Below are 26736 nucleotides of genomic sequence, written 5' to 3' on the forward strand. Positions count from 1 at the left end.
ATATATTAATTTGATTTAATATAAATAAATATATATATATATATAATTAATATATATTATTTTAATTAAAATTTATTTAAAAAATGTATTTCAATTAAAAACATATTATATATATAATTATTGTTTTTTGATCACACCAATGTTATAATTATTAATATATTTATATAATATATTGTATAATATATAGATATTAACGATAGTTACTGTTAGATACCTGATAAATCCACAAAGGCCTAATTTTGTTTTCTCTTTCACTTTTTGCATCACGTAGCATCACGTAATGGTGATTCTGGCGTTATTACGAATACAAGGAGTGTCGGGAAAATCATACAGAATGATCATCAATGATGAATCTAAAATATTTATCAATATATTCATTCGTAATAATATAATCTTTAATTATTCATCGATTAGGTTGAAAGAATAAGGACATAAAAAGAAATAATCGTATTATAATATATATATAATATATTTGTGGATGTAAATTGTGTGTGTAGGTGTAAATGTAGGTGTAGGTGTAGGTGTGGAACTCGTGCATGCATTTAACGGTGCATACAATTTTGTTTATAGAAAATTTTCATTGAAAAGATAAGAAAAGAAATAGACAAAATTGATAAATAATAATAATAATTTATGATAGATTCGAGTGAAGGGAAAAAGTTCGAAGAAATAAGTAAAATAAAAAAGCTTCTTTATTGTTTATTATATTATTAGCTAGATAAAGAAAAAAAAAAAAGAAAAAACAAAGAAAACTTAACCTTTTGCGATTGCACGAGTGTTGAACTCCAACTCGACATACTCGAAATAGTTGTTAGTTTGCACACTTTTATTAAATGTCCTCTTACGATTTAGAAATTTAGTTAATGACGTAGCAATATCGCTGAGTGATTTAATTTGACACGTTGTTCGTTGGTGAAAAGGAAAAATTATTGAATAAGACAGACGTTGGTTGCCATTGGCAACCTTGTTTTTTATATTTGTTCATCGAATATCATTGACGATCGAGTAGTTTTATTCTAAAAAGTGTATCCACGCGTATTTTCTTTCGATTTTATCTAGTCGAATGTTATACAGGGTATCTCGTTTATAAATAATATGTTTTTAAAAACGTTTTAAATAAAAAAAAAACGAAAGAAATTACGTAAAGTAATAAATAATGATCAATTATTACCTATATAAAAAATGATTAAAAAGATGAGGAAACGAAAAAAAGGAAGAAAAGTATTCTTAGTTGATTTGTCCTGGCACCACCACCACCCCCCTTGACCCCCGCCCCACTCTGCCACTTTCTCCACCCCAAGAAAATGATAACTCATGTCAGTGTAAAGTTGGCAAACTACCAGAACCAATCATCGGAATAATATCTTTCGGTTTAAAAATAAAAATCGGTTGGAAATCATTTGAACGATAAATGTATGATATAATATATTATAAACTGTTTATAAATTGTTTGTAAATAATAAAATAAAAACAAAACAAAAATATATATATATATATACATTTAATATATTATAATTAATATTTTAATCATACATGATCATTATTTCAATTATATATATACTTATTAATTATATTTATTATTAATTAATATTAATTATTATATAATTATAATTAATAATATAAAGTAATAATATAATTGATAAAAAAATAAAAAAATAATATAAAGTAATAATATATTAATATAATATAAATAATATAAAGTATATATATATATATATACCTTAACTATAAATTATATTAACTAATTAAATGAAAAAAATATTAATTTACCTTCGTTAATTTAATATTTTCCTTAGATTGGGTATACAATAATAATAATAATAGATTTCTTCCCCCCCTCCCCCTAACCTAATGTTTATATATTTATTCAAATATATTATATTAAAATAGACTTTAACACACATTAGAACATTTGAATATTAATTTTTTGTTGTAAATTTGATTAACTGTCCGCCGATTAAGTTGCGTTCGCGTTTGATTTTCACGTATCGGTGAAGGGTACGGGGAGTGAAGTAAAATAAAGGGATTGATGGCAAGGGGGACGGTGGTGGGGTTCGAGGGGGGGTTGGGGGGGTAAGGGGATGGGGACCGGGGATAGAAAATTCCCTTTGGGAAACGTATAGTTTCGGCGTTGTGTCGAGTTTTATTCGTCGTCGTCGTATTTGCGCACGCGTCTTCTGTTGGAATCTGCTGGTAGAACGTTTCAGAACGCGGAGGAGTGAATAGTAGTAGTCCGTGTCAGATTTAGTGCACTCGGTCATAGTCTAAGAGACCGGTTAGTATCTTGTTTTTCTTTTTTTCTTTTTTTTTTTTTCTCGTTTTTTTATCTCATTCTATCAATTTGGTGACACTCGGTGTTGGTCATTTTACTCCATTTTGTTTTGATTTCTTGGTGATACTTAAAAAAAGAAAGTGAAGAAAAAGATATTAAATATAAAACAACAGACAACAGACAACAACAACAACAACAGTTAACGGGGTGAAACTACGACACGTGGGAAAGCTTTTTTTGCACCTTTTTTTTCTACATTGATAATAATAATAATTCGAATAATAATTGTTAAATAAATTCGCAAAGTTTTCATTGGAAAATGAATGTTAGATAGTTAGGTATCGAATTTTTATCGTGATTCGATGATTAAATTTGATAATTGAGCGATTATTTTGAAATCTGTGATTATTGGTTGAATCTTTGCAGGATATTGCGAAGTTTCATCTACATTTTTTTTATTGGAATCTTCTTTTCTTATCACGTCGAGCAATTTGAGATTTAAGTATATATTTTATTGCTTTCTTTTTTTCTTTCTTACTTACTTTCTTTCATTCATTTTATTTATTTAAAGTACTCAAGTGCACGTGTCTTTTTGAGTGATGGTTTTTTTTTATTCCTTTGTTTTCTTTTTCCTGTTAATACGATTCCGGTTATTATTAGGCAGGTATTCGAAGTGTTCGCAAGACGTTTCTAGCCCCCGGAAACGTTCTTCTTCTTCTTCTTCTTCTTCGTTTTCTTCTTCGTTTTCTTCTTCTTCGTTTTCTTCTTCTACTTTTACTTCTACTTTTACCATCTTAATCGTGTTAGACAAAATTCAACCGATTTAAATTAAATATTCGATCGATCCTTTCTTCGATCATATTATCTTTGAGATAATTACGTGGGTGGTAGTGGTGGGTGAGGAAGGAGGGGGGGAGGAACGTTTAAATTAACTTTCATTATTAGTTTCATTCGCACCGAAATATTACATATTTTAATTTATTAATTTTATTTATCAATTATTTTATTTCAATATCATATATTTTTTTATTATTTTATTCCATATTTTGTTCTGTCTTTTTGTTTTTTTTTTTTTCGTAATAAGTTTGAAGTGTGCCAATTAATTGAAGTGTGTCAATTAATTGAATTCGTTTGAAAGATTCATTGAAATGTTACATTTTTGTAGAAAACAAATATTTTTCGTACAAGTTTCGATACGTTAATATATTTTAATGAATATCACGTTTGTTTTGTTTATATTGAATAAATATTTGAATATATATTTTACACTTAAACGCATGCATATGATCGAAGTCCTTAAACTTCATTATTTCTCGTTTAATTCTAATAAGGTTTCGCAATCTAAGGTCATGATCATGACCGTCATCGGTAAAACATATTGGCAATGAACTCTTAAGGAAACGAGTACACGAGAATAATAATCTCTGTATTTTTTGTTTATTTGTTTTTTTTTTAATTTTTTTTTTTTTGCTTTCCCCTTCTATGAGATAATTATTAATCGAAGTTGTGTATGGTTATGATCATGATCAACGTCATACAAAAATAACATATTGACAATAAACTTGAGAAACTAATGGATTCAACTAATCATCTATTAATTTTGTTTTATTTTTATCTAATGATAATTATTAATCGAACTATTAATTATTGTAAATTGATATTGAATGATTATCTTGAATACATAATTTAGAGATTAATTTATACACAGATTTAACAAAGAAATTATTCATTTTATATTAAAGAAATCATAGATTTAATTAAATATCACAAATTTGTCGTATTATTTGTTATTAATATTTTTAAACAAACCGACAAATGATTTATTTAATAATATTATTTTTCATTGATAAAAGATTTACTCTCGTTGGTTTGTTTTCTTTTTTTTTCAAACAAACAAACGTAAAGTTTTTAAGATGCTTACCATTGTTCCAACAAATCAAATTGTAAAAATCAATCTATTCAAAAATATTAATTTTTTTCCAATATTTCTTTACTTTAAATTGAACTCAAATTGAATTCCAAACAACTCGTTACAACATTTATTTCTCATCATTACGATTGTATAATATTCTCGCAAAGTATGTACGAAAAAAGAAAACAAACCCTCAGAGACCCTGTATAAATTATACATAATATTTCTTATGCATACATTTATCATACATTTATCTCGTTGAAATGAATCTTTAGATATAATTTACGATAAAAAAAGAACAAAATATAAAGCTAATTATTCAAATAAAAATTTCCATTGAACGAGGATTCGAGTATATTACAAAATGTTTTATTGACAAAAAATAAAAAAGAAGAAAAACAAAAAAAAAACAAAATAGATAAACGACCTTGGCCTGTTTTATATAATTAAATCGTTATGAATTTTAGTCAAACGACGTTTGATGTAACCGAAGTACCATCCATCCATTCGTATTCTAAATGGATTTCCATGCGTCGGGTTTGGAAACCATAGAAAATAAATCGATTGCTTCAGAGTTCCGTCTTTTAACTTATCTTTATATATATATATATACACATATATATACATATATATATATATATTCGTAAAGTCGATGAACGAACACGATCAACCCTCTGACATGTCGCATGCAGATTTATCTCTTTTACAAATTGCCCCTACTTCGAGGATTTATTTTCGTTCGGGGAAAACGTTTATAAATGAACGATCCTATAGAAAACTTTTCATTATGTCTCTTGGTGTTTTACATATATATATACACACGCTTATATACATGCATTGATTTATGTATTATATATATATATTATTTTATATTTTATATTTATTTTATATATATACAATGGTGGAAAGTATAACACCTAACCTATAAATATTTCTGGGCTCGCAAATTTGAGTTAGAAATAAAAATGTGTTTCAAGAAAATTTCTATTACAAAATATATTAATGAAAACATATTCGTATTTAAGTAAAACGTTTTGATGATTGGTTTATATAAATAATACTTCGTATGAAATATATTTAAATAAAAAAGTTAAGTATTTGTATGCTTTTAAAGAATGATTAATCATTAATGAGAAGATAATCGTGCTGCAAGTGTTAATATCCAGTAACCAGTTAGTTAAATCAATTTATGTCAGCATTAGAATGCATTATTTTCTTTGAATCATTAATGAAAAGATATTTTAAGTTCTCGGGAACTTTTCCGGGGTCTTTTGATATTTCGGGGCCTCAAAATGGCGTCCAGTACATTTAACATTTAATCTACCACTCTATATATATCTAAAATAAATATAAACAAATATAAAATAAAATATATATATTAAATATAATTAAAAAAAATATATTAATATATAAAAATTAAATAAAATTAAATATTGGTTAATAAAAAAATATATTTTATATTAGATATAAATATATATATATATAGCTTTTAACTAAGGAAAGATTTGATAAAACGTTTTAAGAAAGTAATTTGAACTTTTTCAATCTTCACTTTATTTAAAACGAAGTGAACTTTCAATGTCGATAGATCTTCCTCGGTTGGTGAAGTTTGTCAAACAAACTTGGAACAAATCTAAAAAACAAGATCAGCACGTTTGCGGCTTCTACGTGAACCGTTTATATCGTTATTATAATAATATTTAAAAGAACACATTAACCATTCATTCACTAGGTTGTATAATTTGAGACGATAAAAAAAAGAAAAAAAAAAAGAAGAAAGAAACAAGCTACCTCGACGATAATTATTTAACAGATTTTTATCGTAACTAAATCTGCATATCTATTGCGATCATCTTGAATGAGTTTCTGCAAAGAGGTTATCGATTATTTTTCCTAAGAGTTAAGAGAAACTAACAAGATATACTTGAAGAAGAAAGAATATATTATTAAATATTACGTTTAACGTTTATTTATATATTAAATTATATTTAATATATATATAATTAAACAAATATATATAAATATTAATATAAAAGATTTATTTCATTCAAGAATATATAAAATTAAAACGGCAAAGTTAAAACCTTTTTTTATGTCATATGATTTTAATTTAGTTTTTTTTTTCCTTTATCATTTTATTTTTTATTTATTATTTTAAAAAAAGATAAACAAAGTAATAATAACTCGTAAAATGAATTAATAAAATCGTCCTGCGTAATATGACGCATATAAATGAATCATACGTTAATTCGAACGAAATAAAATTTTATTTACTTTTGTTAATTCGTTGTGTTGCACATAGGTGTATAAACACTTTAAATGTATTTTATACAAATGAATGTGAACAAAAAAAAAAGAGAGAGGGAGAGAGAGAGAGAGAGAGAAAACACGTATACATTTTCGTGATTAGATTTTCCAATGACGATGAGTAAACTTTAATTAACCTAAATTAAAAGATAGATAGAATTTTCGTTCGATAAATTGCAGATAAATTTACATACGTTCAAATGTGTATATATATATACTTTGTTTATATAATATTTATATATGTAGTTATACAATGTATCAAAGAAATATTCGTACCATATACTCAATTTTTCAAAAATAATTTACTTTTAATCCAATATATTTCAAAAATGGATATAAATTTTTTATTTTTTTTTTATATTTTTTTAATTATTTATTTTGTCAACATTTGATCCTCGACAAGTATTGCATTCGCATATCGAACGTTATTTTGTGCAATCAATTGATCACTGTCGTATATTTCAAATTCATTCGTATGACATTTTTTCTTTCATTTTTTCATTCATTATTTCTTTCCCCTCCATTGTTGCACCTTTTTTCTTCTATATTCTTTTCCATCCTTTGTAATACGGTTTTTTGTTTTCGACAATCGATATTTCAGCAGCGATCGGTTATCAAATTTTTTTTGTCTTCTTTCCTTTTTTTTTTTTACAAATTACAATGCGAAACTTTTTATTGGAAATTGCTTTAGTTTAGTTTAGTTTAGTTTAGTTTAGTTTCGTTTAGTTTTCGACGTTGAAATCACGAAATAATTTACCGAACGTAAAATCGTTTTATGCTATTTAAATAAGCTCTTTTTTTTTTTTTTTTTTTATTATTTTTTTTTGCCCCCCCCCAATCTTCTTTTTTTTTTTTTTTTATATATTAAAAATCATGTTATATCGTTATATGTATATCATTTTGCAGAAAATGTTACTACCGGGACGAATTGTTTGTAATATTTTACTGCTATTAATTACAACAAATGGCGGTTATTCGGCGAGATGTAACAGGATGATAGACGGTACAACAAGGTCACGTTCCTCTGCCGAAGACAAATATTCTTTCTTCATGACGCTTTACAATAGAACGGACATCGTATACGCATACATGCCGGATACCAAATATACAGGTAAACTATTAATTACAGGTACAAATTAATTAGAAATATCAAATACGTATCTCGAGTGTGTTATACCCGTGTTATAGAATTTATATTTTCACTTTTTTTGTTTCTTTTTATTTTTACTACCTGCGCACCCCTCTTCTTCGCACTCCGCGTAATTTTTTTTTTTACCAAACAAACCCCTCCCCCGTCCCCCCTCTTTATTTTTCTCCTCTTCTCCGGCACGCCATTGGTGTTTTTTTTTTTTATTTCGTTCCCGATCGTCGTTCAAATATTTTTCAATGCGAAACAACGGAAATTAATATCGAATCAATTTTGTTGTTGGTAGAAAAAAAAATATATATATATATATCGTAATTTAAAAGTTTTTTTTTGGTTAGTATAAATATGATCGATGAAACGTATTTATAATTGTATCTTTTATAAACGTGGAAAATATATTTAAATATATATAGTTTAAATATAAATGAAACTAGACCAATATGTAGATTTATTTTCTATCGAAATATGAAATAAAATATGTAAATATTAAATTGCATAACGTTATAAATGAGAAAAAAAAAAAAAGAGAGAAAATAATCAAAGGAAACGTACTATAAAAAATTAAATACATAAAATTCATATTTATTAAGAATTTTTATCTCAAAAGATTTGAGAAAGAAAGAAAATAAATAAATAAATAAATAAATAAACGTTATATAAATGCATAAAGTATTAATGCACAGTTGTATTAGTAAACGAAACGAATATATTATACAAAATTATTCTTATATGATATATAATAATGAAATATAAAAGTATAAACAAATAAAAATAGTCTCGAGAATTTGATCGATTAATTTATACAAAATAGAAAAAAGAAAAGGAGAGAAAGAAAAATTTGTCAATGAAATGAATATCATATAAATAAAATAACAAATAACAAATAATAATAATAATAATAATAATAATAATAATCGTAAAGAGCGATGAATATTATACAAAATCATTACTCGAGTCTTTGGAGTGCTTTCAAGTTGCAATAATGAGAAAGAGGGAGGAAAGTGGTTTATACAGGCAACTGGCTTTTTGGATCGTTTAAATCAGCCCTTTACTTTCATCCCCCTTTTGGATGCCAGTAAGAGACGGTATTCATTAAAATATCGCATGATCGATGAGAGAGATACCAACTACTATTACTAGCAACATGAAAATCCCTTACTTTAATCTAAAGCGGATGTCTAGACGGAAATGAAATTTCTCATTCTCTTCCTTTATCTTCTTCTATTTCTTCTTTTCCTCTTTTCTTTTTTGTTTCCTCTTTTTTTTTTTTTTTAATCATTTCTAACGATTATTAAAACGTTTAATTTAAACACTTTACGGTTAATTTCCTATGAGTTACAAAAAAAAAAAACAGATGCATCTAAACGCAGGTAATTAAAAAAAAAAAAAAAAAAGAGAGAAAAAAAATACGCGTCGAATTGAAATTAAATGAAATAGCAAGGGGACACCGAAAAAAAGTAATAGTAATAATAATAATAATAATAATAATAAAAATTGGCATCGTAACGCGTGAGAAACTTGACGCACCGACGAAGGTTTCATTTAACTGCGTTTTTACGATTAATTCCCGTAATTCAAGGTTATGGGAATGATCGTGGAAAAGGAGGATGAGGAAGAGGAGGAGGAGGAGGAGGAAGGGGGGAGATGGGGAACGTGGTCAAGGGTCATGAGTCATCATCATCATCATCATCATTATCATCGTTGCTTTCTGATGCAACGTGTTCATATTTTATATTCGTTTTTGTTTTAATAAAAATAGATATATACAGGGTGTCCCCCACGTAATTTTAGTCACGATTTTTCAAGTACTTGAGATAACCTGACAAAATAATACTTTAAACAATAGTTGATCTAATGTTTTTTTTAATTTTTATGAAATTTCTTAAATAAAACTACATTGTAAAGATGTAATTATTATAATATATGTATATTTCATATTATTAATGAAATTTATTATACGTAACATATATATATAATAATTATATATAATAATAAAATAAAATATTTAAATATAGAATTTAAATATAAATATGTATGTGTTATATATAAAATTACGTACAATCTCAAGTCCATTTATTATGGTAAAAAATAATATATATATTAATAATTATTATTAATTCAGTGACAGTAAATTCGGAGAGTCCAGGACCGATACCAAGAAAATTCACGAGATTTCTAATATCAGCTGAAACTGAGAACGAAAGTGAGGTCGTTGAAATCGGTACTTTTGATATTATGGACGATTCGATCAGCAAATTTTCCGATAAATGTGCCAACGCAGTCGTCGAAGTATCCAAAGTACCAAAGGAACGAGTTTCCGTTGCTTGGACGAGCCCTGCCGAAGGTAGCGGTTGTGTACTTATTAGGTAATCTCTCGAGCTCAAAAGAAAAATTAAAAATGATTTTTATATCAAATATATTATTTAATAAACAAATCTAATATTTTTATAATATATATATATATATACTGTAATATAATATTAATAAGGTTAATATTAATAACGGGTAATATTTTTCTTCTTTCTTTTTTTTGTCTTTTCTTTTTCTACTTTCATTTTGTTATTCGATTACAGAGCAACCATTTTGGAAACACCGGACACATGGTACATGGACGATTCGAATTTGGTTTTAAACATATGTCAAGATACAAAAGCAAAAGCCGACGATCAGGGTCCGGTTCTTGAAAAATGTTGTGCTTGTGACGAGGCCAAGTATGAAGTTACTTTCGAAGGGCTTTGGTCTAGAAATACACATCCAAAGGCATGTGCTGATTCAAACGTTAAGAAAAAGAAACTCTATTTTTTTTTATACATATATATACATATTCTAGCAACGATTGTGTGTGTCTGTGTGTGTTAATCAAAACAAGTTCCCATTTGCTGCTGTCTACTTCCTCTTCTTCTTCTTCTTTTAATATCTTTTTTTTTTCTTTGTTCTTTTTAAATCACCAACTATAAAACTTCATCTTAACGTTTATTTCTTAATCTATAAAATACGAGCCACAGTTATCGTATTCTTCTGATCGTATATTATCGTAAAACATTCGAAAAACAACGTTTCCCAAACTTCAACAAGCAATATGGCGGATTAGGCTGATATTTTTTGCAAAATTTTTACCCGATCTACTTATATATATAAAAAAAAAACAAATCCAAGACATACGTCATACTATTTAATACGATCATTTTTATTTTTTCATTTAACGGGGTTAAAAAAAATTAGAGAAAAAAGAAACCGATTCTCGGAGAAGAGAGGGGGAAGCCGCCATTTTGTTTTCTTTTGTTTTTTCTTCTATACACATCGATATTGAATCACAGTTTGGGAAATATTGATTTTAAATTATCATTTAATACGAATGATTGTAAGAAAATGATTATTTTTTTGTTCATTAATATTTTATAAAATTAAAAATAAGTTCTAACCTAATTTTATATAGGATTTTCCAAGCAAAGGTTGGCTCATACGATTTTCCGATGTGATCGGTGCATCTCACACGGTCGATTATCGATTTTGGGAATACAACGGATACGCAAGTATAGGTTTAAAACAAGTTGCCGAGCTTGGATCAACGAGAAGATTGGAATCCGAATTAAAAAATCAAGTATTTCATTTAATTTAATTTAGATATCGTTCGATGATATATTTATATATCATTTGTATATATTTTCTTTTTTTTTTATTTTTCCTTCTACTTTTTTTAATACTTCTCCATTTTTTGTTTCTCTATTATTTTGTTTTTTTTTTGTTTTTTAGAGCGAACATATCAGGACAATAATAAAAGCACGAGGAATCAGTTATCCTAACGTAACCGGTAGAACTTTTGCCGTATTTCGTGTAGATCGCAAACATCATTTGATGTCTTTGGTGTCGATGATCGGTACGATGATTAATTATATTCCAATAATAATTATCTTTATATTTGCCAGAGTGACGGATCAAGTCAAGTCAAACGGGAACCCCGAAATAATACAAATTTACAATTTTATAAATTTTATAAATTTTAAATATTACATTAAAAAGAGACTTTTAAATTTTAGGACCCGTGTCCAGCTTAATCCGCTTACATCTTAATCCGCCACTGTTGTGTTTGTTTGTTAAATATTATTATAATAATTTTGTTCAAACATTTTTTGATAGACCCATCACCTGATTGGATAGTAGGTGTATCTGGATTAGAATTATGTTTGCCAGATTGTACATGGATCGAGCATAAAGAATTAAATTTGTATCCATACGATGCAGGAACCGACGATGGTATAACATATTTGGTAAGAAATCAAAACTGAGGGGTACGGTGGTAGGAAGGAAGGGAGTTAAGGGGGGATAAAATATGTCAGAATAATTATAATCACTATAGGAAATAATATACTAAGTATAAGTATATTAATTTATTATTAAATTATTTTATATATATATAATAATAATAATATATATAATTCTAATAATAATCGATTAATAAATTGAAAATAATTTATTACAATCATTGATGAAATAATTTGTTTTACAGTCTCCAAATTCACCGACAGAACCACAGGGATACATTCGACGTATTACTTCGACTTATCCAAATGATTCCAGGTCACCGTTTTATGATCCATCTGGTTTGGACATGAAACCATTAGCAAAACTTTATTTGAATCGTCAAAGATTGTACGAGAAAACTTGTAATAAAACTACGACCGAGTCTACGGAACAAGGTTCTACAACTATTAAACCTCGTCATTATAAAAATAGCAAGTATTGCTTGTTCCTTTTGGTAGATATTACGTTATTTTTATTTTCAAGATACAGGAGCACATTATTTTCAATATATATATGTATATTAGGGTGAACCAGAAGTTCGTTTTTTATTATTATTTATTATTATTAATATTTCCAAAGTAAATTTAACAAAAACAATTCATTATGCATTGTTTATAACACAATGAAAGTATGAATTTTTAGTTCATCCTAATATTATGTATATATATATATATATATTGTATATGTATATTAAATTATAATAAATTTGAGAGTTAAAAGAAATAATAATAATAATTAATAAACTTAAAGATAGAGAAAGAAAATTAAATGAAAAAAAATATATTGTGCTTCGTGTATCTCGTTTAATAGTTTTGAAAAGTATCCCTTAAGCAATCAAAATAATAATGGATTTTAACTGAACGAGAGGTAAACTATAAGTTTAAATCTGATCATAATCCTGCATCATTAATTTTCTTTTTATCCTCTGTATATATATTTATATAAAACTTTTAGAAAATCCTCTTTTTCTTGTTCTTCTTGTTCTTCTTCTTCTTTTTTTTTTTCTGTAGTAACTTTATACTTATTATGCTCTTGCTTTTAAATAATGAGTTAAGTGTTAACTGTAAAAAGTAGCCTTATAAATAACGATGTTAATTAATTACTTACTTGAAAAAAATCTTATTCAAATTCGTAGAAGCATGCAGAGTAAGTTCTTGGAGTGGTTGGAGCGAATGTTCAGTAACATGTGGTAGAGGTAGTAAACTAAGACAACGACAGTATCACAACATGACTGCTGCTGTAATTAATAAATGTAACGTACAGTTAACGAGTAGGATAAATTGTTACGAAGAAGAATGGTAAGGGAATATTAAAATATATATTTTATTAAAGTAAAACAAATTAATTAAGTAATTAATAATATATACAAAATATCATAAAATATATTTTGAATTAATTTTGGTAGTAAGAATAGAAAACAAAAATAATTTAAAAGGTTCATACACACAAAAGTATGACATAATATGAGATTTCTAGGAGATATAAAAATAATTCAATAATTTATATAAAAGTATATGAATTAATATAAGATATATATTTATATGAATTTTGTTAATTATTTGTATGCCTCCTTTTATTAACTTCTAAAAGTATTACCTAATGAAACATATATTTATATGAACTTTATTCATTATTTTAGTGTTTCCTATTATTATTAAACATCCAAATATATTATCATTATTAAATCAAATATATTATTAACATAAAAATATATAAAAATGATCTTATAATTTAAAAAAGATATTGATGTAACAATTAATGAATGATATTATTCGTAGTGGAAATAATGGTCACAATTCTGGTATTCTGGGTAGTGGAAAGTGTATGTTAACCGATTGGAGCGAATGGAGTTCTTGTACAGCAACTTGTGGTCATGCAATAAAGTCACGTTCACGTAATTTTATACACAAACAATATAGAAAGCAATGCAATTATGAACAAAACGGTCCGGAACTCGAACAGAATATCGAATGTGATAACGAATCTTGTTCAGACGAAGATCAGGATGAGGTAAGGAATTCTTCAGTGAATGAAGAAAACGACGAGGTCACGGAAGAAAACGATAATAATATGTCTTACGAGGGTGACGAAGCGGATATGGAGGTAAACGAGGAATGGTTGCAGGTACGAACGATAAAATGAAAAGAAAATTCTAGTTCGCAAAAAATAAAAAATAATATAAAAATCATAGAAAATTATTCGAACGAATTATCACGATTTTTCTAATAACACATTGTGATATCTTTTACTATGTTAAGCATCCTTTTCTTCTTTTTTTTTTTAAATACTAACAATTAGATATCATATCATTAATATAATAATTCTTTTTTCATAAATAATAATCACGTTACGAGACGATACCTGCACCGTTTGTCGCAAATCCTTGCACTCTGTGAACATTTGTACATATATATATATTATATATATGTGTATATCTCTCTGTGTACGTTTTAATTAATTAATTATTATCATATTTTCATCGTAACTATGTTTCTACGACATGTAACACCGGACACTCGTCCTTTGAAATATTTCTTTTCTTGTAATATGATAGGATAAAGAGAAAATCTCATTGAATTATTCGAAATATAATTCATTTGAAATTTATTTTATGTTCTATCTTATGGTAAAAGTTTTGTTTAAATAAAAGACTTAATTACTTTTTTGTAGAAGTGTCCACCCGAACATTACACGCAATGGTCGGTGTGGACCCCGTGCAGTTCCAGTTGTGGAATAGGTTTGCAATTGAGAACGAGAAATTATAAAGAAAATTCTAATCGTATGGGAGAAGATAATCCGAACATAGAGGAATGCAAACAACAACAAGCATCTTGCGTGGCCGATAGAAAATTTTGTGATTTTTCTCAAGAGGAAGCTGCGCGTAAATATATAAATATATTTATTTATTTATTTATTTATTTAAAGCACAGTGTTAATTGTGTGGAAACTTCTTGGGAAAAGGGTCTACCTAAATTTATTGCAAATGACGAGTATAATCGTCATCGATAAAAAATATTGTTATATTTATATTTATTATTTAATATTTATTATTATTATTATTTTATAGTGTAATTGTCGATCACAGCTAACTGGTTAACGTAACACTTCGAATGTATTAATTAATTTAAATCATTTCGTTGATAAAAATATATTAATGTTCTTTTTTTTAGAAGTATGCAGCGAACCGAAATTAGAAGGAAATTGTTCCGAACATATATTACGTGTTTATTTCAACAAACACGACGGACAGTGTCATCATTTTAAATATACAGGATGCGGTGGAAATAGAAATAACTTTCCAACCAAGGAATATTGTTATACAGTTTGTGGAAATTATCAAAGTAAGTGGTGATGTTATATGACCAATTAAACCAAAAAAGAAAAGAAAACAAAAAGAAATAATAAAGAAAGAATAATATATTAGATTTGTATTAGCGTTTAATTCTAACGTGAGATAAAAAAAAAAAGAAAAAAATCATCTTTTCTTCTGTGCACGCTAATCAAACGAAATAAGGAGAATTAAAAGCCAACTTGTCGGCTCTTATGAAAAATTTTAAGGTATCCCTCAGCAGTGTGCTCAGCTATCATATACCTGTACAAGAACAACACAGGAGAAAGACAAAACGAGCACAGTTTGATGAAACCTCGGGTATACTATATTTAAAAATAATAATTCAATATATATCACGTTGGGGAATATTTTGATTTTATATCAAAAAAAAAAAGTAACATTGTTTTTACACTTTTTAATATTTCTATATTTTTTATAGATCTCTCTTTCTTTTTTTTTTTGTTTTTTAATTTAATTACACTAAAAACTCGATACGTGGTTTTCGTATTATCATTTACCAATTATTAGATTACTTTTACTTTTTGAATTGTTATGAATTTGATATGAATATAAATCAATGAAACACGTATGAATATATTAATTTATTGTACAAACATTTGATTATCAATTTTTTCGTTATATTTGATTTACAGAATCTTTATTAGAGTTCAAAGGTCTTCAGTCTGGAAGTCAAGTGGTAGAATCGTCAGAAGAAAACAATCAACGAATAGATTGCAGTGTATCAGAATGGAGCGCATGGTCACCTTGTACTAGCTGTCGTGGTTTTACAATTAGCACGCGGAAGATTTTTGTATATATATATTTTTCTTTTTTTACAAAATAATCTTATTAAAAAATAGAACATACATGGCGGTAAAAGTAGTTAAGTTGATTGTACAATTTATTGTAAATTTTCTTTACAGATGTCGGCTAGAGGCGAGGGCAAAAGTTGTCCCAAAAAATTGCTACGGAAAAGAAAATGTCGTAAAATACCGCCGTGTTGTAAGTAAATGTTCGTTAAATGTTTAAACGAATAAAAACATTTATGAACATTTTTACGAGAAATCTATAAATATATATATGTATATATAAATGATTTAAATATTATTTCAATATTTACAGCAGAAAAAATTAATAGAAGAGTAAAAGAAAGTAAGTAATAATGTAAGTGTTATAACTGATTCAATTAATTGATATCGCGTGATACATGAATCCTATTACTTTTAATATGCATATAATAAATTGAATAATTTCTATTATTTTAGTTTCAGTAGATTGTAAAGTGCAATCTTGCTCAATAATGAAGTTCCTTTGGAGCTTGGGGAATTACGTCGGATTATAGAATAAGAAATATCAAAGTTCAACCTCTCGTGGTCCAAATGGTAGACTTTGTTCTACAGTTGTAGAATTTAGAAATTGTACGACGTTAGAATGTCCGTAATAAATCTTTTCACTCAGTTATTTGTGGAACTGTTCAAAAATTCGTTTTTTAGCTTATCTATCTATTGTATATTCTTATTTAATTTAAACCATAACAGTATTACATTGTTAAGGATAATTAAATTAACATATCCCTGAAAAGAAATATCTATAACAAATACATACCATCACAAAAAAATATCTCTGCGGCACAACAATATAAGATGTTTAATCATTAAACATATGGTAATGTTATTTTGAATACAATATTTTCATTTAAAACACGTCATGCTATCCTTTTATTTTATCACGTTTTTTCTTTTCGTTTGCATACTTATGTTAATTATTTTCCATAATATCTATAGATACATACTTGCACATTTTGATATTTACAAATAGTTTACTCGTTTCATATACACTTGGAATTTATTATTCATTTTTCCTCCGTGTTCACATTAATATCATGCGAATTCTCATTCGTATTGTCACTTTTATTTAATATAGGAGTAATTACAAGCACTGCACGCATTGGTTGCATAGATTTTTGTATCGTTCCATATTGTTTTATAGTCGACTCAACGTATTTCAATATTTTATCCTATAAGTGAATATAAAATAAATCTTATGTACAGACATAAGTGTTTATATATAGAAATAAGTTGCAATTTACCGGTAGTTCGGAATCATAGTTAATGATTAATTTGACCTTATGTCTTTTTTTTAACAATCTATTGACGTTTTTTAATTTGATCTCAATGTCATACATGGATATTTTAGCAGATAATTGTATGAGCTTTACCGATTTCATTTCATTATTTTTTGAATCATTTTTATCTTTAACTTTTGATTCTTTCAAATGTCCCGTTGGTTCTACAAGTTTGTACGTGTCTTTAGATGAACGTTTTTGTTCATCTTCCACTTTAATTAACATTAAATTCCGACGTTTTGCAAGTTTTTGTGCTTCCTCCAAAGTTAAAACTGTCATAGAATCTTTTGACGACAAAAGTGTTATTTTAGGTATAATCATTGTCTTCGGTTTTTTCTTTTTAGGGAAATCATGTACGTTTCCCTCGGTGTCAGGAACTTTCATACAATAACGTAAAATATTTTGATTTCCTCTTACTAATTGCTCTTGATAATTATTATTTAATAAACTTGACAAATAACAATTCAGTCGTAACAAAGGTTTTATTCTTAATACCACTAACAAGGATGTCGCACCCATTTAGATTTTATTTGTTTACTATTTGTTTATGTTATAACCTAAATAATGTATTAACCTAAAAAATTAAAAAACTAGATGTTCTGTATCATTAATAGTCCTGCACATTGCTATTAAAAAACATCAAAATTTCACTAGAATGTTTTTATATAAAAATCTTTGATTATTTCTTAAATCGAATTGGCTTAAGTTTGACCAATCATTGATCAGATATTTCTAGGAACATTTTTTGTTACAGACGTCATCAGAGAGGACTAATTTTTGCTTGTAATCTGTTGGAGTCATAACCTAAAGTTTCTATCCAACGTCAACTTATTATTATATTATTATTTTATGTAAAGATTAAAAATACAATCGAAAGAAGTTATTTAAGAAAATATATTAAAAATGCCGGACCATTTAGGAGAGGATATGCGTAAAGTAAAATCAGAGGATGAAAAAGAAGAAAAAGAAATTAAATGTAAGTTTAAATGAAATTGTGTTTCTTTTCTTTCTTTATTTTTTAAAGTTATTAATTTTCTTCTCTGTATTTTTTAAATATTATATTATTTTATTTCAGCTCTTGATGAGGCGGACATTGCCTTGTTGAAAACATATGTGAGTTATAATTTATAAAAAATAATCTATTATCATATTATTTGTCTTTTTAATATATATTATCCATGTAATAAGATTAATTTAATAATTATATATTTTATATAGGGTCAAGGTCAATATACTAAGACTATAAAGGTGGTTGAAGAAGATATACAAACTATAATCAAGCGTGTAAATGAACTGACAGGAATCAAAGAATCAGACACGGGTTTGGCACCTCCAGCTCTTTGGGATTTAGCAGCGGACAAACAAACTCTTCAAAATGAACAACCATTACAAGTTGCTCGTTGTACAAAAATTATTAATGCTGATTCTGACGATCCAAAATATATTATAAATGTAAAACAGTTTGCTAAGTTTGTTGTCGACTTGGCTGATACGGTAGCACCAACGGATATTGAAGAAGGCATGAGAGTTGGAGTAGATCGTAATAAGTATCAAATACATATCCCATTACCACCAAAAATAGATCCAACTGTTACTATGATGCAAGTAGAGGAAAAACCAGATGTAACGTATAGCGATGTAGGTGGTTGTAAAGAACAAATAGAAAAGTTGAGAGAAGTTGTAGAAACTCCGTTACTTCATGTTAGTATTTATAAATTTAATTAATAATAAATATTTACTAAAACTTATTTTATCATATTTATATCATTCTCGTGTTCATTTATTTACAGCCGGAGAAGTTTGTCAATTTAGGTATAGAACCTCCTAAAGGTGTATTACTTTTTGGACCACCTGGAACAGGTAAAACATTATGCGCAAGGGCAGTAGCCAATAGAACAGATGCTTGTTTCATACGAGTTATAGGATCAGAGTTAGTGCAAAAATATGTTGGAGAAGTATGTTATTATTTAGAAAATTTATTACAATAGAATGTAATTATAGTCATATATATATATAGATAGATACGTAATATTATTATTTATGGATTTTTCTTAGGGTGCTAGAATGGTGAGAGAATTATTTGAAATGGCGCGTAGTAAAAAAGCTTGTTTAATATTTTTCGATGAAATTGATGCTATTGGTGGTGCTCGGTTCGATGATGGAGCTGGCGGTGACAACGAAGTGCAAAGAACTATGTTGGAATTGATTAATCAATTAGATGGGTAAAATTTTGTTCTGTTTATATTTTATCTCTCTCTCTCTCTCTCTATTTATATTTGTTATATTTATATTTTATATTTAGATTTGATCCTCGTGGTAATATCAAAGTTTTAATGGCAACTAATCGACCAGATACGTTAGATCCTGCATTGATGCGACCAGGACGTTTGGACAGGAAAGTTGAATTCGGTTTACCAGATCTTGAGGGTCGAACTCATATTTTTAAAATTCATGCACGTTCGATGAGCGTTGAAAGAGATATTAGATTCGAATTACTCGCTCGTCTATGTCCTAATAGCACGGGAGCCGAAATACGTTCTGTATGTACAGAAGCTGGAATGTTTGCAATTCGTGCACGTCGTAAAGTAGCTACAGAAAAAGATTTTCTCGAAGCAGTTAACAAAGTCATCAAGTCTTATGCTAAATTCTCTGCTACTCCTAAATATATGACTTACAATTAAATTCATTTATTAAAATACAGTACGTCATACAGGTAATTTTTTTATAACAGTACTGAATAATAAAATAATATAATATTAGAGAATTTATATTCTCAGAATTGATTTCAATGATGTAATTTATTAATTCCGAAGTTTAGTAGAGCCTCTTGTATTCGTATTACAAAATTTTTTACCGACGTTGTTTGAACGGAATGTTTAATCAGAGATACTCCTTATAATAACTTGAAATATAATGGATATTACTATATGAATTATTAATTTAATAAATTTAATTAGAAAATATAATACAAATAAATAAAAAAAATTGTTATAACTAGAATTCATTTGATTGAATACAGGGAAATGATATAAAATTATATTTAAACATTATTACACAATGATTATTTAAATAACAAAATTTTCAGATATTAGGATATTCGGATAATGAGAGTTTGAATATAGAAGGCTCCACTGTTAATATAATTTATGAATGTTTATATTTTTGTAAAATTGAGCTTGATAGGGCCATCCGGTTTATTAATTAATAATGATTTACAACCAAGATTATCACCACTCCAAGTAAATTCTAACTCTCGACAGATCTACACATAAAAAAAGAAAAAGAAAACACACACATATATATATATATATTGAATTTAATATGAAATATATTAAATAAACATTTTCAATTGAATTGAATATATAAATTGTTAATAAACGTACCCGTATTAATAAAGTTCGCATGCTTTGTTCGGCAAAACGCCTGGCAATGCAAGATCGTGGTCCATGACCAAAAGGTAATACTAAGTATGGATTAATAGATCTTGAAGAATTAGTATGTTTACTATTGACATCTACAGTTGTTTTTAACCATCTTTCCGGAATGAATGAATGCGGATCATCGAAATATTCAGGACATTGGCAGGTGACTTGATTTTGCGTTACAACTACAGTCTAAAAAATAATATAATAAATATAAAGAATACAAGGTAAAAATATAATATAATTAAATACTTACACCTTTAGGTACACAATGACCATTGAGAACAATATCAGTCTGCAAAACACGTCCTATTCCAATCGATACTGGATTCAATCGAAATGTTTCTTTTATTACAGCCTTTGTGTAGTCAGCTTTGCGTAAAATATTTGGAGTTATGTCTTGATTACTATCCGGTAATAACTTTAAACATTCTGATCTTAATTTTTCTTGGCATTCAGGATTCTTTCCAAGATGATACAAAACAAAAGACATTGTATAGCTTGTCTATATAAATGATAAAAATGTTCTTGTATAATTAAAAATCATTATTCGATGATATAATCATTTTTTTTTTTTATATTTATATTTACATACAGTATCGATACCAGCAAGCAACATATCACAAGCCATACCAACTATATCTTTTTTATCCAAAGCAGGATTATTCAAATACGCATCAATAAGAGATTTCTTAGAAGGATCTGTTCCTTTTTCTATTTTCTTATTTACCATTTCTATTGCGACACTATAAGAAAATTAAAATCAAAATAGTATTTAGATAAACGTTTTTTAAAATTATATATATATATATAAAACATACTTCTCCATATAGTTCTGTGCTTTGCACATTTTTTTATAAAGAATTGTGTCAAAATAACGCCACAGTCTAGGTCCATTGTCTAATTTCAAAATAGCACTATTAGTTGAAAATGCTGCATCAATGAGTTTAGAACTTCTAGAATCTTTCTGCATTTCTTCCTTCGAAAAACTATTCATTCTTACGTCAAAGGCTGTCAGACACGTTACTGAAATTGTTTTTTACATTACAAAAAATAATAATAAAAATATTTCAATATAGATATTATGAGAAAAATAAATCTATATATAAATTACATTCTAATTACATTCAAGAAAGAGACGCGAAAGCAGCGGTAAGAAATCATCGTATTTTTCTTCTGTACAAAGAGGAAGAAATTCTTTAATAACACTGTCCGTATCTTTTAGATAGTTAACAACATAATTTATTTTGTTAAGAACCTTTTGAAATTCTTTACGTAATCTCCACCATTCTAGTCCATTTCTAAAACACATATACATTTAATATTAAATATACATTATTTGTTTTTTTTTTTTTGTTATAGATATTAATATTGTGACAAAATTTATAAAAGAAATGTTATTTATTACGTTGGTAAAAGACCTCCAGTATTATATATATTACTTCTATCTTTTCTATATTTGAGAAGAGCCAAATGACTTCTGCGTTCAGGATGTAAAGAGGTTTCGGCTTTAAAAATTTCAGCTATATCTTCTGGACGATAAACAAATACAATTTGTACACCAGGTACTATTTCTTCTCGTACCAATGGCCCATAACGTTCCAATTTTTTAACTCCACTCTCGTAAAGTCTTGTAAATGAATATTCACCTGTCAAATATGTAGACATTTATATCATAGTATTCATATTAATCCCATATAACATAGTTTGTTATACTTACCGATTAAAGGAATATATTTATACAATGTTCCAACCAAAGGCAAAGATATCGGTCCAGGAATATCTTGAAAAGAATGTAACGTAGTTTCACTTATCTTAGAACTGTTAACCGAGTAATTATTGACAAATGAATTTAGACATGATCTTTTCTTTAGCGACAAGATAGATTGAAACTTTTTCATTTGTCGAAACATATTTACACACATTTTTAATTCAAATAAACAAATTTATGGTTATATTATATTATCCTATAGAATTGAAATATAATCATTCTTTAGTTAATATCAAATGTATACTATGTAATGCAAATGAATTCATTTTTAATAATAGTTGCAATTTAAAAGAAATATGATAAGAAAAAAATGTTATTATGATATATTAGATCATATTAATATATTATTTGTTAACGATGCACGTTATTTATATTAAAATGAAACGTTATTTTGCTTTAACTGCAAGTTTTGATTTTAAAACACGCTTAGGTTAACCGGCTTCCACGTGACTTAGAAAAATGTCATTCGTTTTTAAAAACACTTTTGCTTGACCTGTGTTTTTTTCAATGGTGATTTATTCTCAACCTCTTAAATTTTAATGTGTTTTCTTTTTTTTTTTATTTCAATCCACTGTCGTATAAATACTTGATGTTAAAAAACGATAAGATTATTATTCCCTTTTTCTGAGATGATTATATTTAAATATAGTAAAGATAAAGAAACACGCGTGTTTTACAGACATCGTCGTACATAATACGTAATACATTTCCATAAATGTTTTATTTAAAATTGAACGTGTTTTTATTCAAATATATTCGATACTAAAGAATTATAAACGTGTTATAACAAATTACATATATATATATATATATATATATATATATATATATACAAGAATAAATAAAAATAAAACAAAAGGTAAATAAACCTTAATTTGATTGCAAGTACTACGTGCACATATTAACACATTGAAATTAATTAATTTATTTTTAATAAAAAAAAGAACACATTGTAAAATATTATGTTTAATATTAAATCGCACAAATAGCATATACAAAATATAAACAATAAAATAAAAATAAGATAAAAATAAAAAGGACGAGATTTAAAATTAAACGAAAGAAATTATTTCGATATCTCGTAACGAACGATATATATGTAAATTTCGATATATCGATATATATACATATATATTTTAAATCAGTGGTGTATTTTCGCGCGTGAAAGGCAAAATGGGAAGAAAGTTAAGGGAAATAAACTACTTAGCTTGAATGTTATAATCGCCTTTTTCTCTTTCGCCATGGTAAAGTGAGCATAACACTCGGAGAAAACAAACGTATCGATAATATCGATACGATATACATTCGCGAATTAAAGTAAATTCGATCGATAAAATTAACCAATCAATCAAATTATTATTGATGATTTGATTAACGTAGTAATTCGTGGTAATATTTCGAATTCGATTAATCGTACGTCATCGTTCGTTTAAATCGTCGTCGTATTTTATCAATCGATAATTTTAATAAAAAGAAATATATCCGAAGGTGTAACTACGCCTCTTTTGTCGTATTATTAACGAAAGAAGAAAGTTGTCGTCGTTCCTCGTCGTCGTAGGCTGTAAATCTGTGTTTTGCGTGTGTTCATTTTTATTCTTTTTATTATCGATGTTTCATCAGATGCTGAATTGTAGTGTGTGTGTGTGCATTTTCTATTTTATTTCCTACATAAAGTTAATTCTTACGTGATTATATTATTATCGTCGTAAATGATTGGTTTTTTAGTTGTTATTTTATTTTCTTCTTCTTCAATAAGTTTTTGGCGCGAAAATTGAAAACATCGATTATCCAATCGGTATGCGGAAGAAAACGAAGGAATCACTGACGTTATTCTTGGTAAGTTTAACGATTCTCGTTAACTAAGCCTATTGAAAGTTATGAAAAGAAATGAACAGAGAGGGAAAAAAAAGGAAAATTAATTGAAAAGAAAAATAACTTGCGAGATTGAATGATAGATGTTAATAATTGAACGATAATAATAATGAGAGGACGTGTGCGAGTTTGCACGTAAATAAAACGCGTTTTAAAAATGTGATCACGTGATCAACAATTTGTCTTGGGAAGATTCTTAGGATACAAATTAAAGAATAAAAAAACATTATAAAATATATCGGATAGGTATATATAAATTATGTATTTTTATTTATTATTTTCTTTTTCTGCACATTTACATTGTACTCGAAAATGAAAATTATTAATAGTATCCTATACGCACACATTCAAACCCAATATTCCCAGGAACTATACCTTGTTTATTATTACATTGCAATTATTTTTTGCAATTATTATTTATGTATATATATATCTGTTATGATCAATGAACATTTAAATCGAATCAAATTCGTGATCAAGCCGTAAAAAACTTATCGATTTGAATAAAACAATCAAATTTCTCTCATAGTTGTTAGTTTGTAAAAGTGAAAGCGTTCCGTTGTGAACGTTCCTAACGAAAGAGAAAATACACGTAGTTATTGTTATATTGTGTTTGTGTGTGTGTGTCCTTATACACATACATATATACATGTTAGATATGTTCAACGAGTCGAAAGGAGCCGCCTTGCGCTACTTTATCTCTTTTGTCCTGTGGCTGATCTAAGAACCATCATCTCAGCTACTTCCGGTGACACAGCTAATACGACCTTTCCTTCGAGGAGTTTAGAGATCGGACGTTCTTTAAGAATCGAGCACGCTCCCACGCACCTCACGTTCCTCTCTTTTTTATTTCTTTTCATATATTACAGTTACGTTCACACCGAATTTATTTATGGAAAGTCCGCCATATTGGGGAAAATCCGCCATATTGAAAAAATTCGCCATTTTTTTGGTCCCCCCCAATCAAATTAAAATAATATTTCAAATGTTCACTGATCTATATTTTTAAATTCTTTTATAATATATATATGTATTAGATTTTTAGTAATTGATTCGGTGCTTTGAATTTATTACATTAAAATCGTCGAAATTTATTTCGAATAATAACAGACGTATGATTAATTTATGAAATAAATATTTAATTTGTATATAAAAAGACGTAATCGTTATGAATGGATCCTTAGTTGTATTCATAACGCGGGAGTAATATGTGTTTATTACGATATATATATATATATATGTATATATGTATATATGTAAGTATGATGTTCCGTAGATTACACGAATCAACAACACAACGTAACACCATCCACACTTATTTTCTTTTGCAATGATCCGAGAACGAAGCGAACTAGAATCTCGTTAGTACGAAGGATCTTTCCATTAGAAATAATAAAAAAAGAAAAAGAAAAAATAATAAAAAAATATATCTTATATAAATATGATTATAATATATGTGAGATAATAATGATATAAGAATGATACTGAACAACGTCTTGCATACTTTTCAAACGATTTTAAATCTCGCCTACGTGCGATTTCCTTATTTCAATGTAAATTAGTGAACGGGGGAAAAATCTTTTCAAATCCTTTTATCTAGAGCGAACTGTTATAGTAAGTAACGGTAAATAAACATATATTTACATACGTCTACGTAAAAAAGAGAATTAAAAAAATAATAATAATAATAATAATATACCGTTTTAGCAAACAACGCAAAGTGAAATTCGTGAGATTCGACAGTCGAAGATATTTATTACAATGCGTAGGTTTAGTAAAATATATTATTTTATGGGATATGGGTAAATGTTTTTATAGAAATCGAAAAAAAAAAAAAAAAGAAGAGAAAAAGAAGAAGAATCAATTGTACAAAAATTCGATAGTTTTTACGATAGTTAAATCTAACGGATAATTATTTTTCACTATTGTAGATAAATAGATAGATTAACTAGTTGTATAGACATTGAGATGAAATCGCTATAATTATGCGAGTTTCGAGGCTGCGATCGGTGCACGGTCACGATCAGCGATCACGTACAGCGTGATCGAGAACTATGCGTAAAGAGGTGATCTCCTTGTTAAAACACGTGGGTAGAAATCTAACGTATTATATAGTTACTTACTCATGTATCTTTATAAATATGGATATATATATATAACCATGACGTTATGATCATTTTTCCTGTATTAAAACAAAAAAAAGAACGAGAACGAGAACAGGGAGTGTAATAGTAATTTCAAATAACGCGCCACGTAAATTCGATTCCTAATTGGT

The 26736-nt window shown here is 27.2% G+C and overlaps 4 protein-coding genes across 9 annotated transcripts; 2 read left to right on the forward strand and 2 right to left on the reverse strand.

The window, feature by feature from the left end:
• The first annotated feature begins 2168 nt into the window (after window positions 1-2168).
• Window positions 2169-16945, forward strand: LOC122517570 (spondin-1-like). 6 transcript variants are annotated; one of them, XM_043636032.1, is made up of 17 exons: window positions 2169-2275; window positions 7398-7602; window positions 9761-10004; window positions 10212-10398; window positions 11075-11239; window positions 11392-11515; window positions 11776-11906; window positions 12146-12371; window positions 13076-13238; window positions 13719-14064; window positions 14611-14821; window positions 15111-15281; window positions 15455-15589; window positions 15925-16082; window positions 16195-16273; window positions 16394-16423; window positions 16537-16945. In XM_043636032.1, exons 2-17 carry the CDS (start codon window positions 7401-7403, stop codon window positions 16611-16613), a joined length of 2649 nt encoding a protein of 882 aa, XP_043491967.1. In that variant the 5' UTR covers window positions 2169-2275; window positions 7398-7400; the 3' UTR covers window positions 16614-16945. The 6 variants fall into 6 exon arrangements, with proteins under 6 accessions (XP_043491967.1, XP_043491968.1, XP_043491971.1 ...); XM_043636033.1 differs by having other exon boundaries at window positions 15114-15281; XM_043636036.1 differs by having other exon boundaries at window positions 13719-13950.
• A 64-nt stretch (window positions 16946-17009) lies between these two features.
• Window positions 17010-18036, reverse strand: LOC122517574. The gene is made up of 2 exons (XM_043636040.1): window positions 17361-18036; window positions 17010-17288 (listed from the first exon to the last, which is right to left on the reverse strand). Exons 1-2 carry the CDS (start codon window positions 17913-17915, stop codon window positions 17124-17126), a joined length of 720 nt encoding a protein of 239 aa, XP_043491975.1. The 5' UTR covers window positions 17916-18036; the 3' UTR covers window positions 17010-17123.
• A 117-nt stretch (window positions 18037-18153) lies between these two features.
• Window positions 18154-20106, forward strand: LOC122517573 (26S proteasome regulatory subunit 7). Its single transcript, XM_043636039.1, has 6 exons — window positions 18154-18372; window positions 18472-18509; window positions 18615-19097; window positions 19187-19351; window positions 19452-19618; window positions 19699-20106. Exons 1-6 carry the CDS (start codon window positions 18300-18302, stop codon window positions 20075-20077), a joined length of 1305 nt encoding a protein of 434 aa, XP_043491974.1. The 5' UTR covers window positions 18154-18299; the 3' UTR covers window positions 20078-20106.
• Window positions 20107-20175: 69 nt separating this feature from the next.
• Window positions 20176-23341, reverse strand: LOC122517571 (cytochrome P450 302a1, mitochondrial-like). Its single transcript, XM_043636038.1, has 9 exons — window positions 23258-23341; window positions 22539-22601; window positions 22227-22467; window positions 21944-22119; window positions 21640-21844; window positions 21414-21564; window positions 21075-21323; window positions 20780-21010; window positions 20176-20658 (listed from the first exon to the last, which is right to left on the reverse strand). The coding sequence occupies exons 1-9, from the start codon at window positions 23280-23282 to the stop codon at window positions 20551-20553; spliced, it is 1449 nt and encodes a 482-aa protein (XP_043491973.1). The 5' UTR covers window positions 23283-23341; the 3' UTR covers window positions 20176-20550.
• Between the last annotated feature and the right edge of the window lie 3395 nt (window positions 23342-26736).

Source organism: Polistes fuscatus, unplaced genomic scaffold, assembly GCF_010416935.1.
Source record: "Polistes fuscatus isolate 324 unplaced genomic scaffold, CU_Pfus_HIC Scaffold21, whole genome shotgun sequence".
Classification (NCBI taxonomy): Eukaryota; Metazoa; Arthropoda; class Insecta; order Hymenoptera; family Vespidae; genus Polistes; species Polistes fuscatus.

Excerpts from the sequence above, each read along its gene's own strand:
- LOC122517570 (XM_043636032.1), top strand. The coding sequence starts at position 7,401 with ATGTTACTACCGGGACGAATTGTTTGTAATATTTTACTGCTATTAATT. Across the intron at positions 10,399-11,074 it reads CTAGAAATACACATCCAAAG|GATTTTCCAAGCAAAGGTTG; the intron begins GCATGTGCTGAT and ends AATTTTATATAG. Across the intron at positions 13,239-13,718 it reads AATTGTTACGAAGAAGAATG|TGGAAATAATGGTCACAATT; the intron begins GTAAGGGAATAT and ends TATTATTCGTAG.
- LOC122517574 (XM_043636040.1), bottom strand. The coding sequence starts at position 17,915 with ATGGGTGCGACATCCTTGTTAGTGGTATTAAGAATAAAACCTTTGTTA. Across the intron at positions 17,289-17,360 it reads ACTATGATTCCGAACTACCG|GATAAAATATTGAAATACGT; the intron begins GTAAATTGCAAC and ends ATTCACTTATAG.
- LOC122517573 (XM_043636039.1), top strand. The coding sequence starts at position 18,300 with ATGCCGGACCATTTAGGAGAGGATATGCGTAAAGTAAAATCAGAGGAT. Across the intron at positions 18,510-18,614 it reads TTGCCTTGTTGAAAACATAT|GGTCAAGGTCAATATACTAA; the intron begins GTGAGTTATAAT and ends TATTTTATATAG. Across the intron at positions 19,352-19,451 it reads TGCAAAAATATGTTGGAGAA|GGTGCTAGAATGGTGAGAGA; the intron begins GTATGTTATTAT and ends GATTTTTCTTAG.
- LOC122517571 (XM_043636038.1), bottom strand. The coding sequence starts at position 23,282 with ATGTACGACGATGTCTGTAAAACAC. Across the intron at positions 21,845-21,943 it reads TTCGCGTCTCTTTCTTGAAT|TAACGTGTCTGACAGCCTTT; the intron begins GTAATTAGAATG and ends AAACAATTTCAG. Across the intron at positions 20,659-20,779 it reads TGCGAACTTTATTAATACGG|ATCTGTCGAGAGTTAGAATT; the intron begins GTACGTTTATTA and ends TTTTATGTGTAG.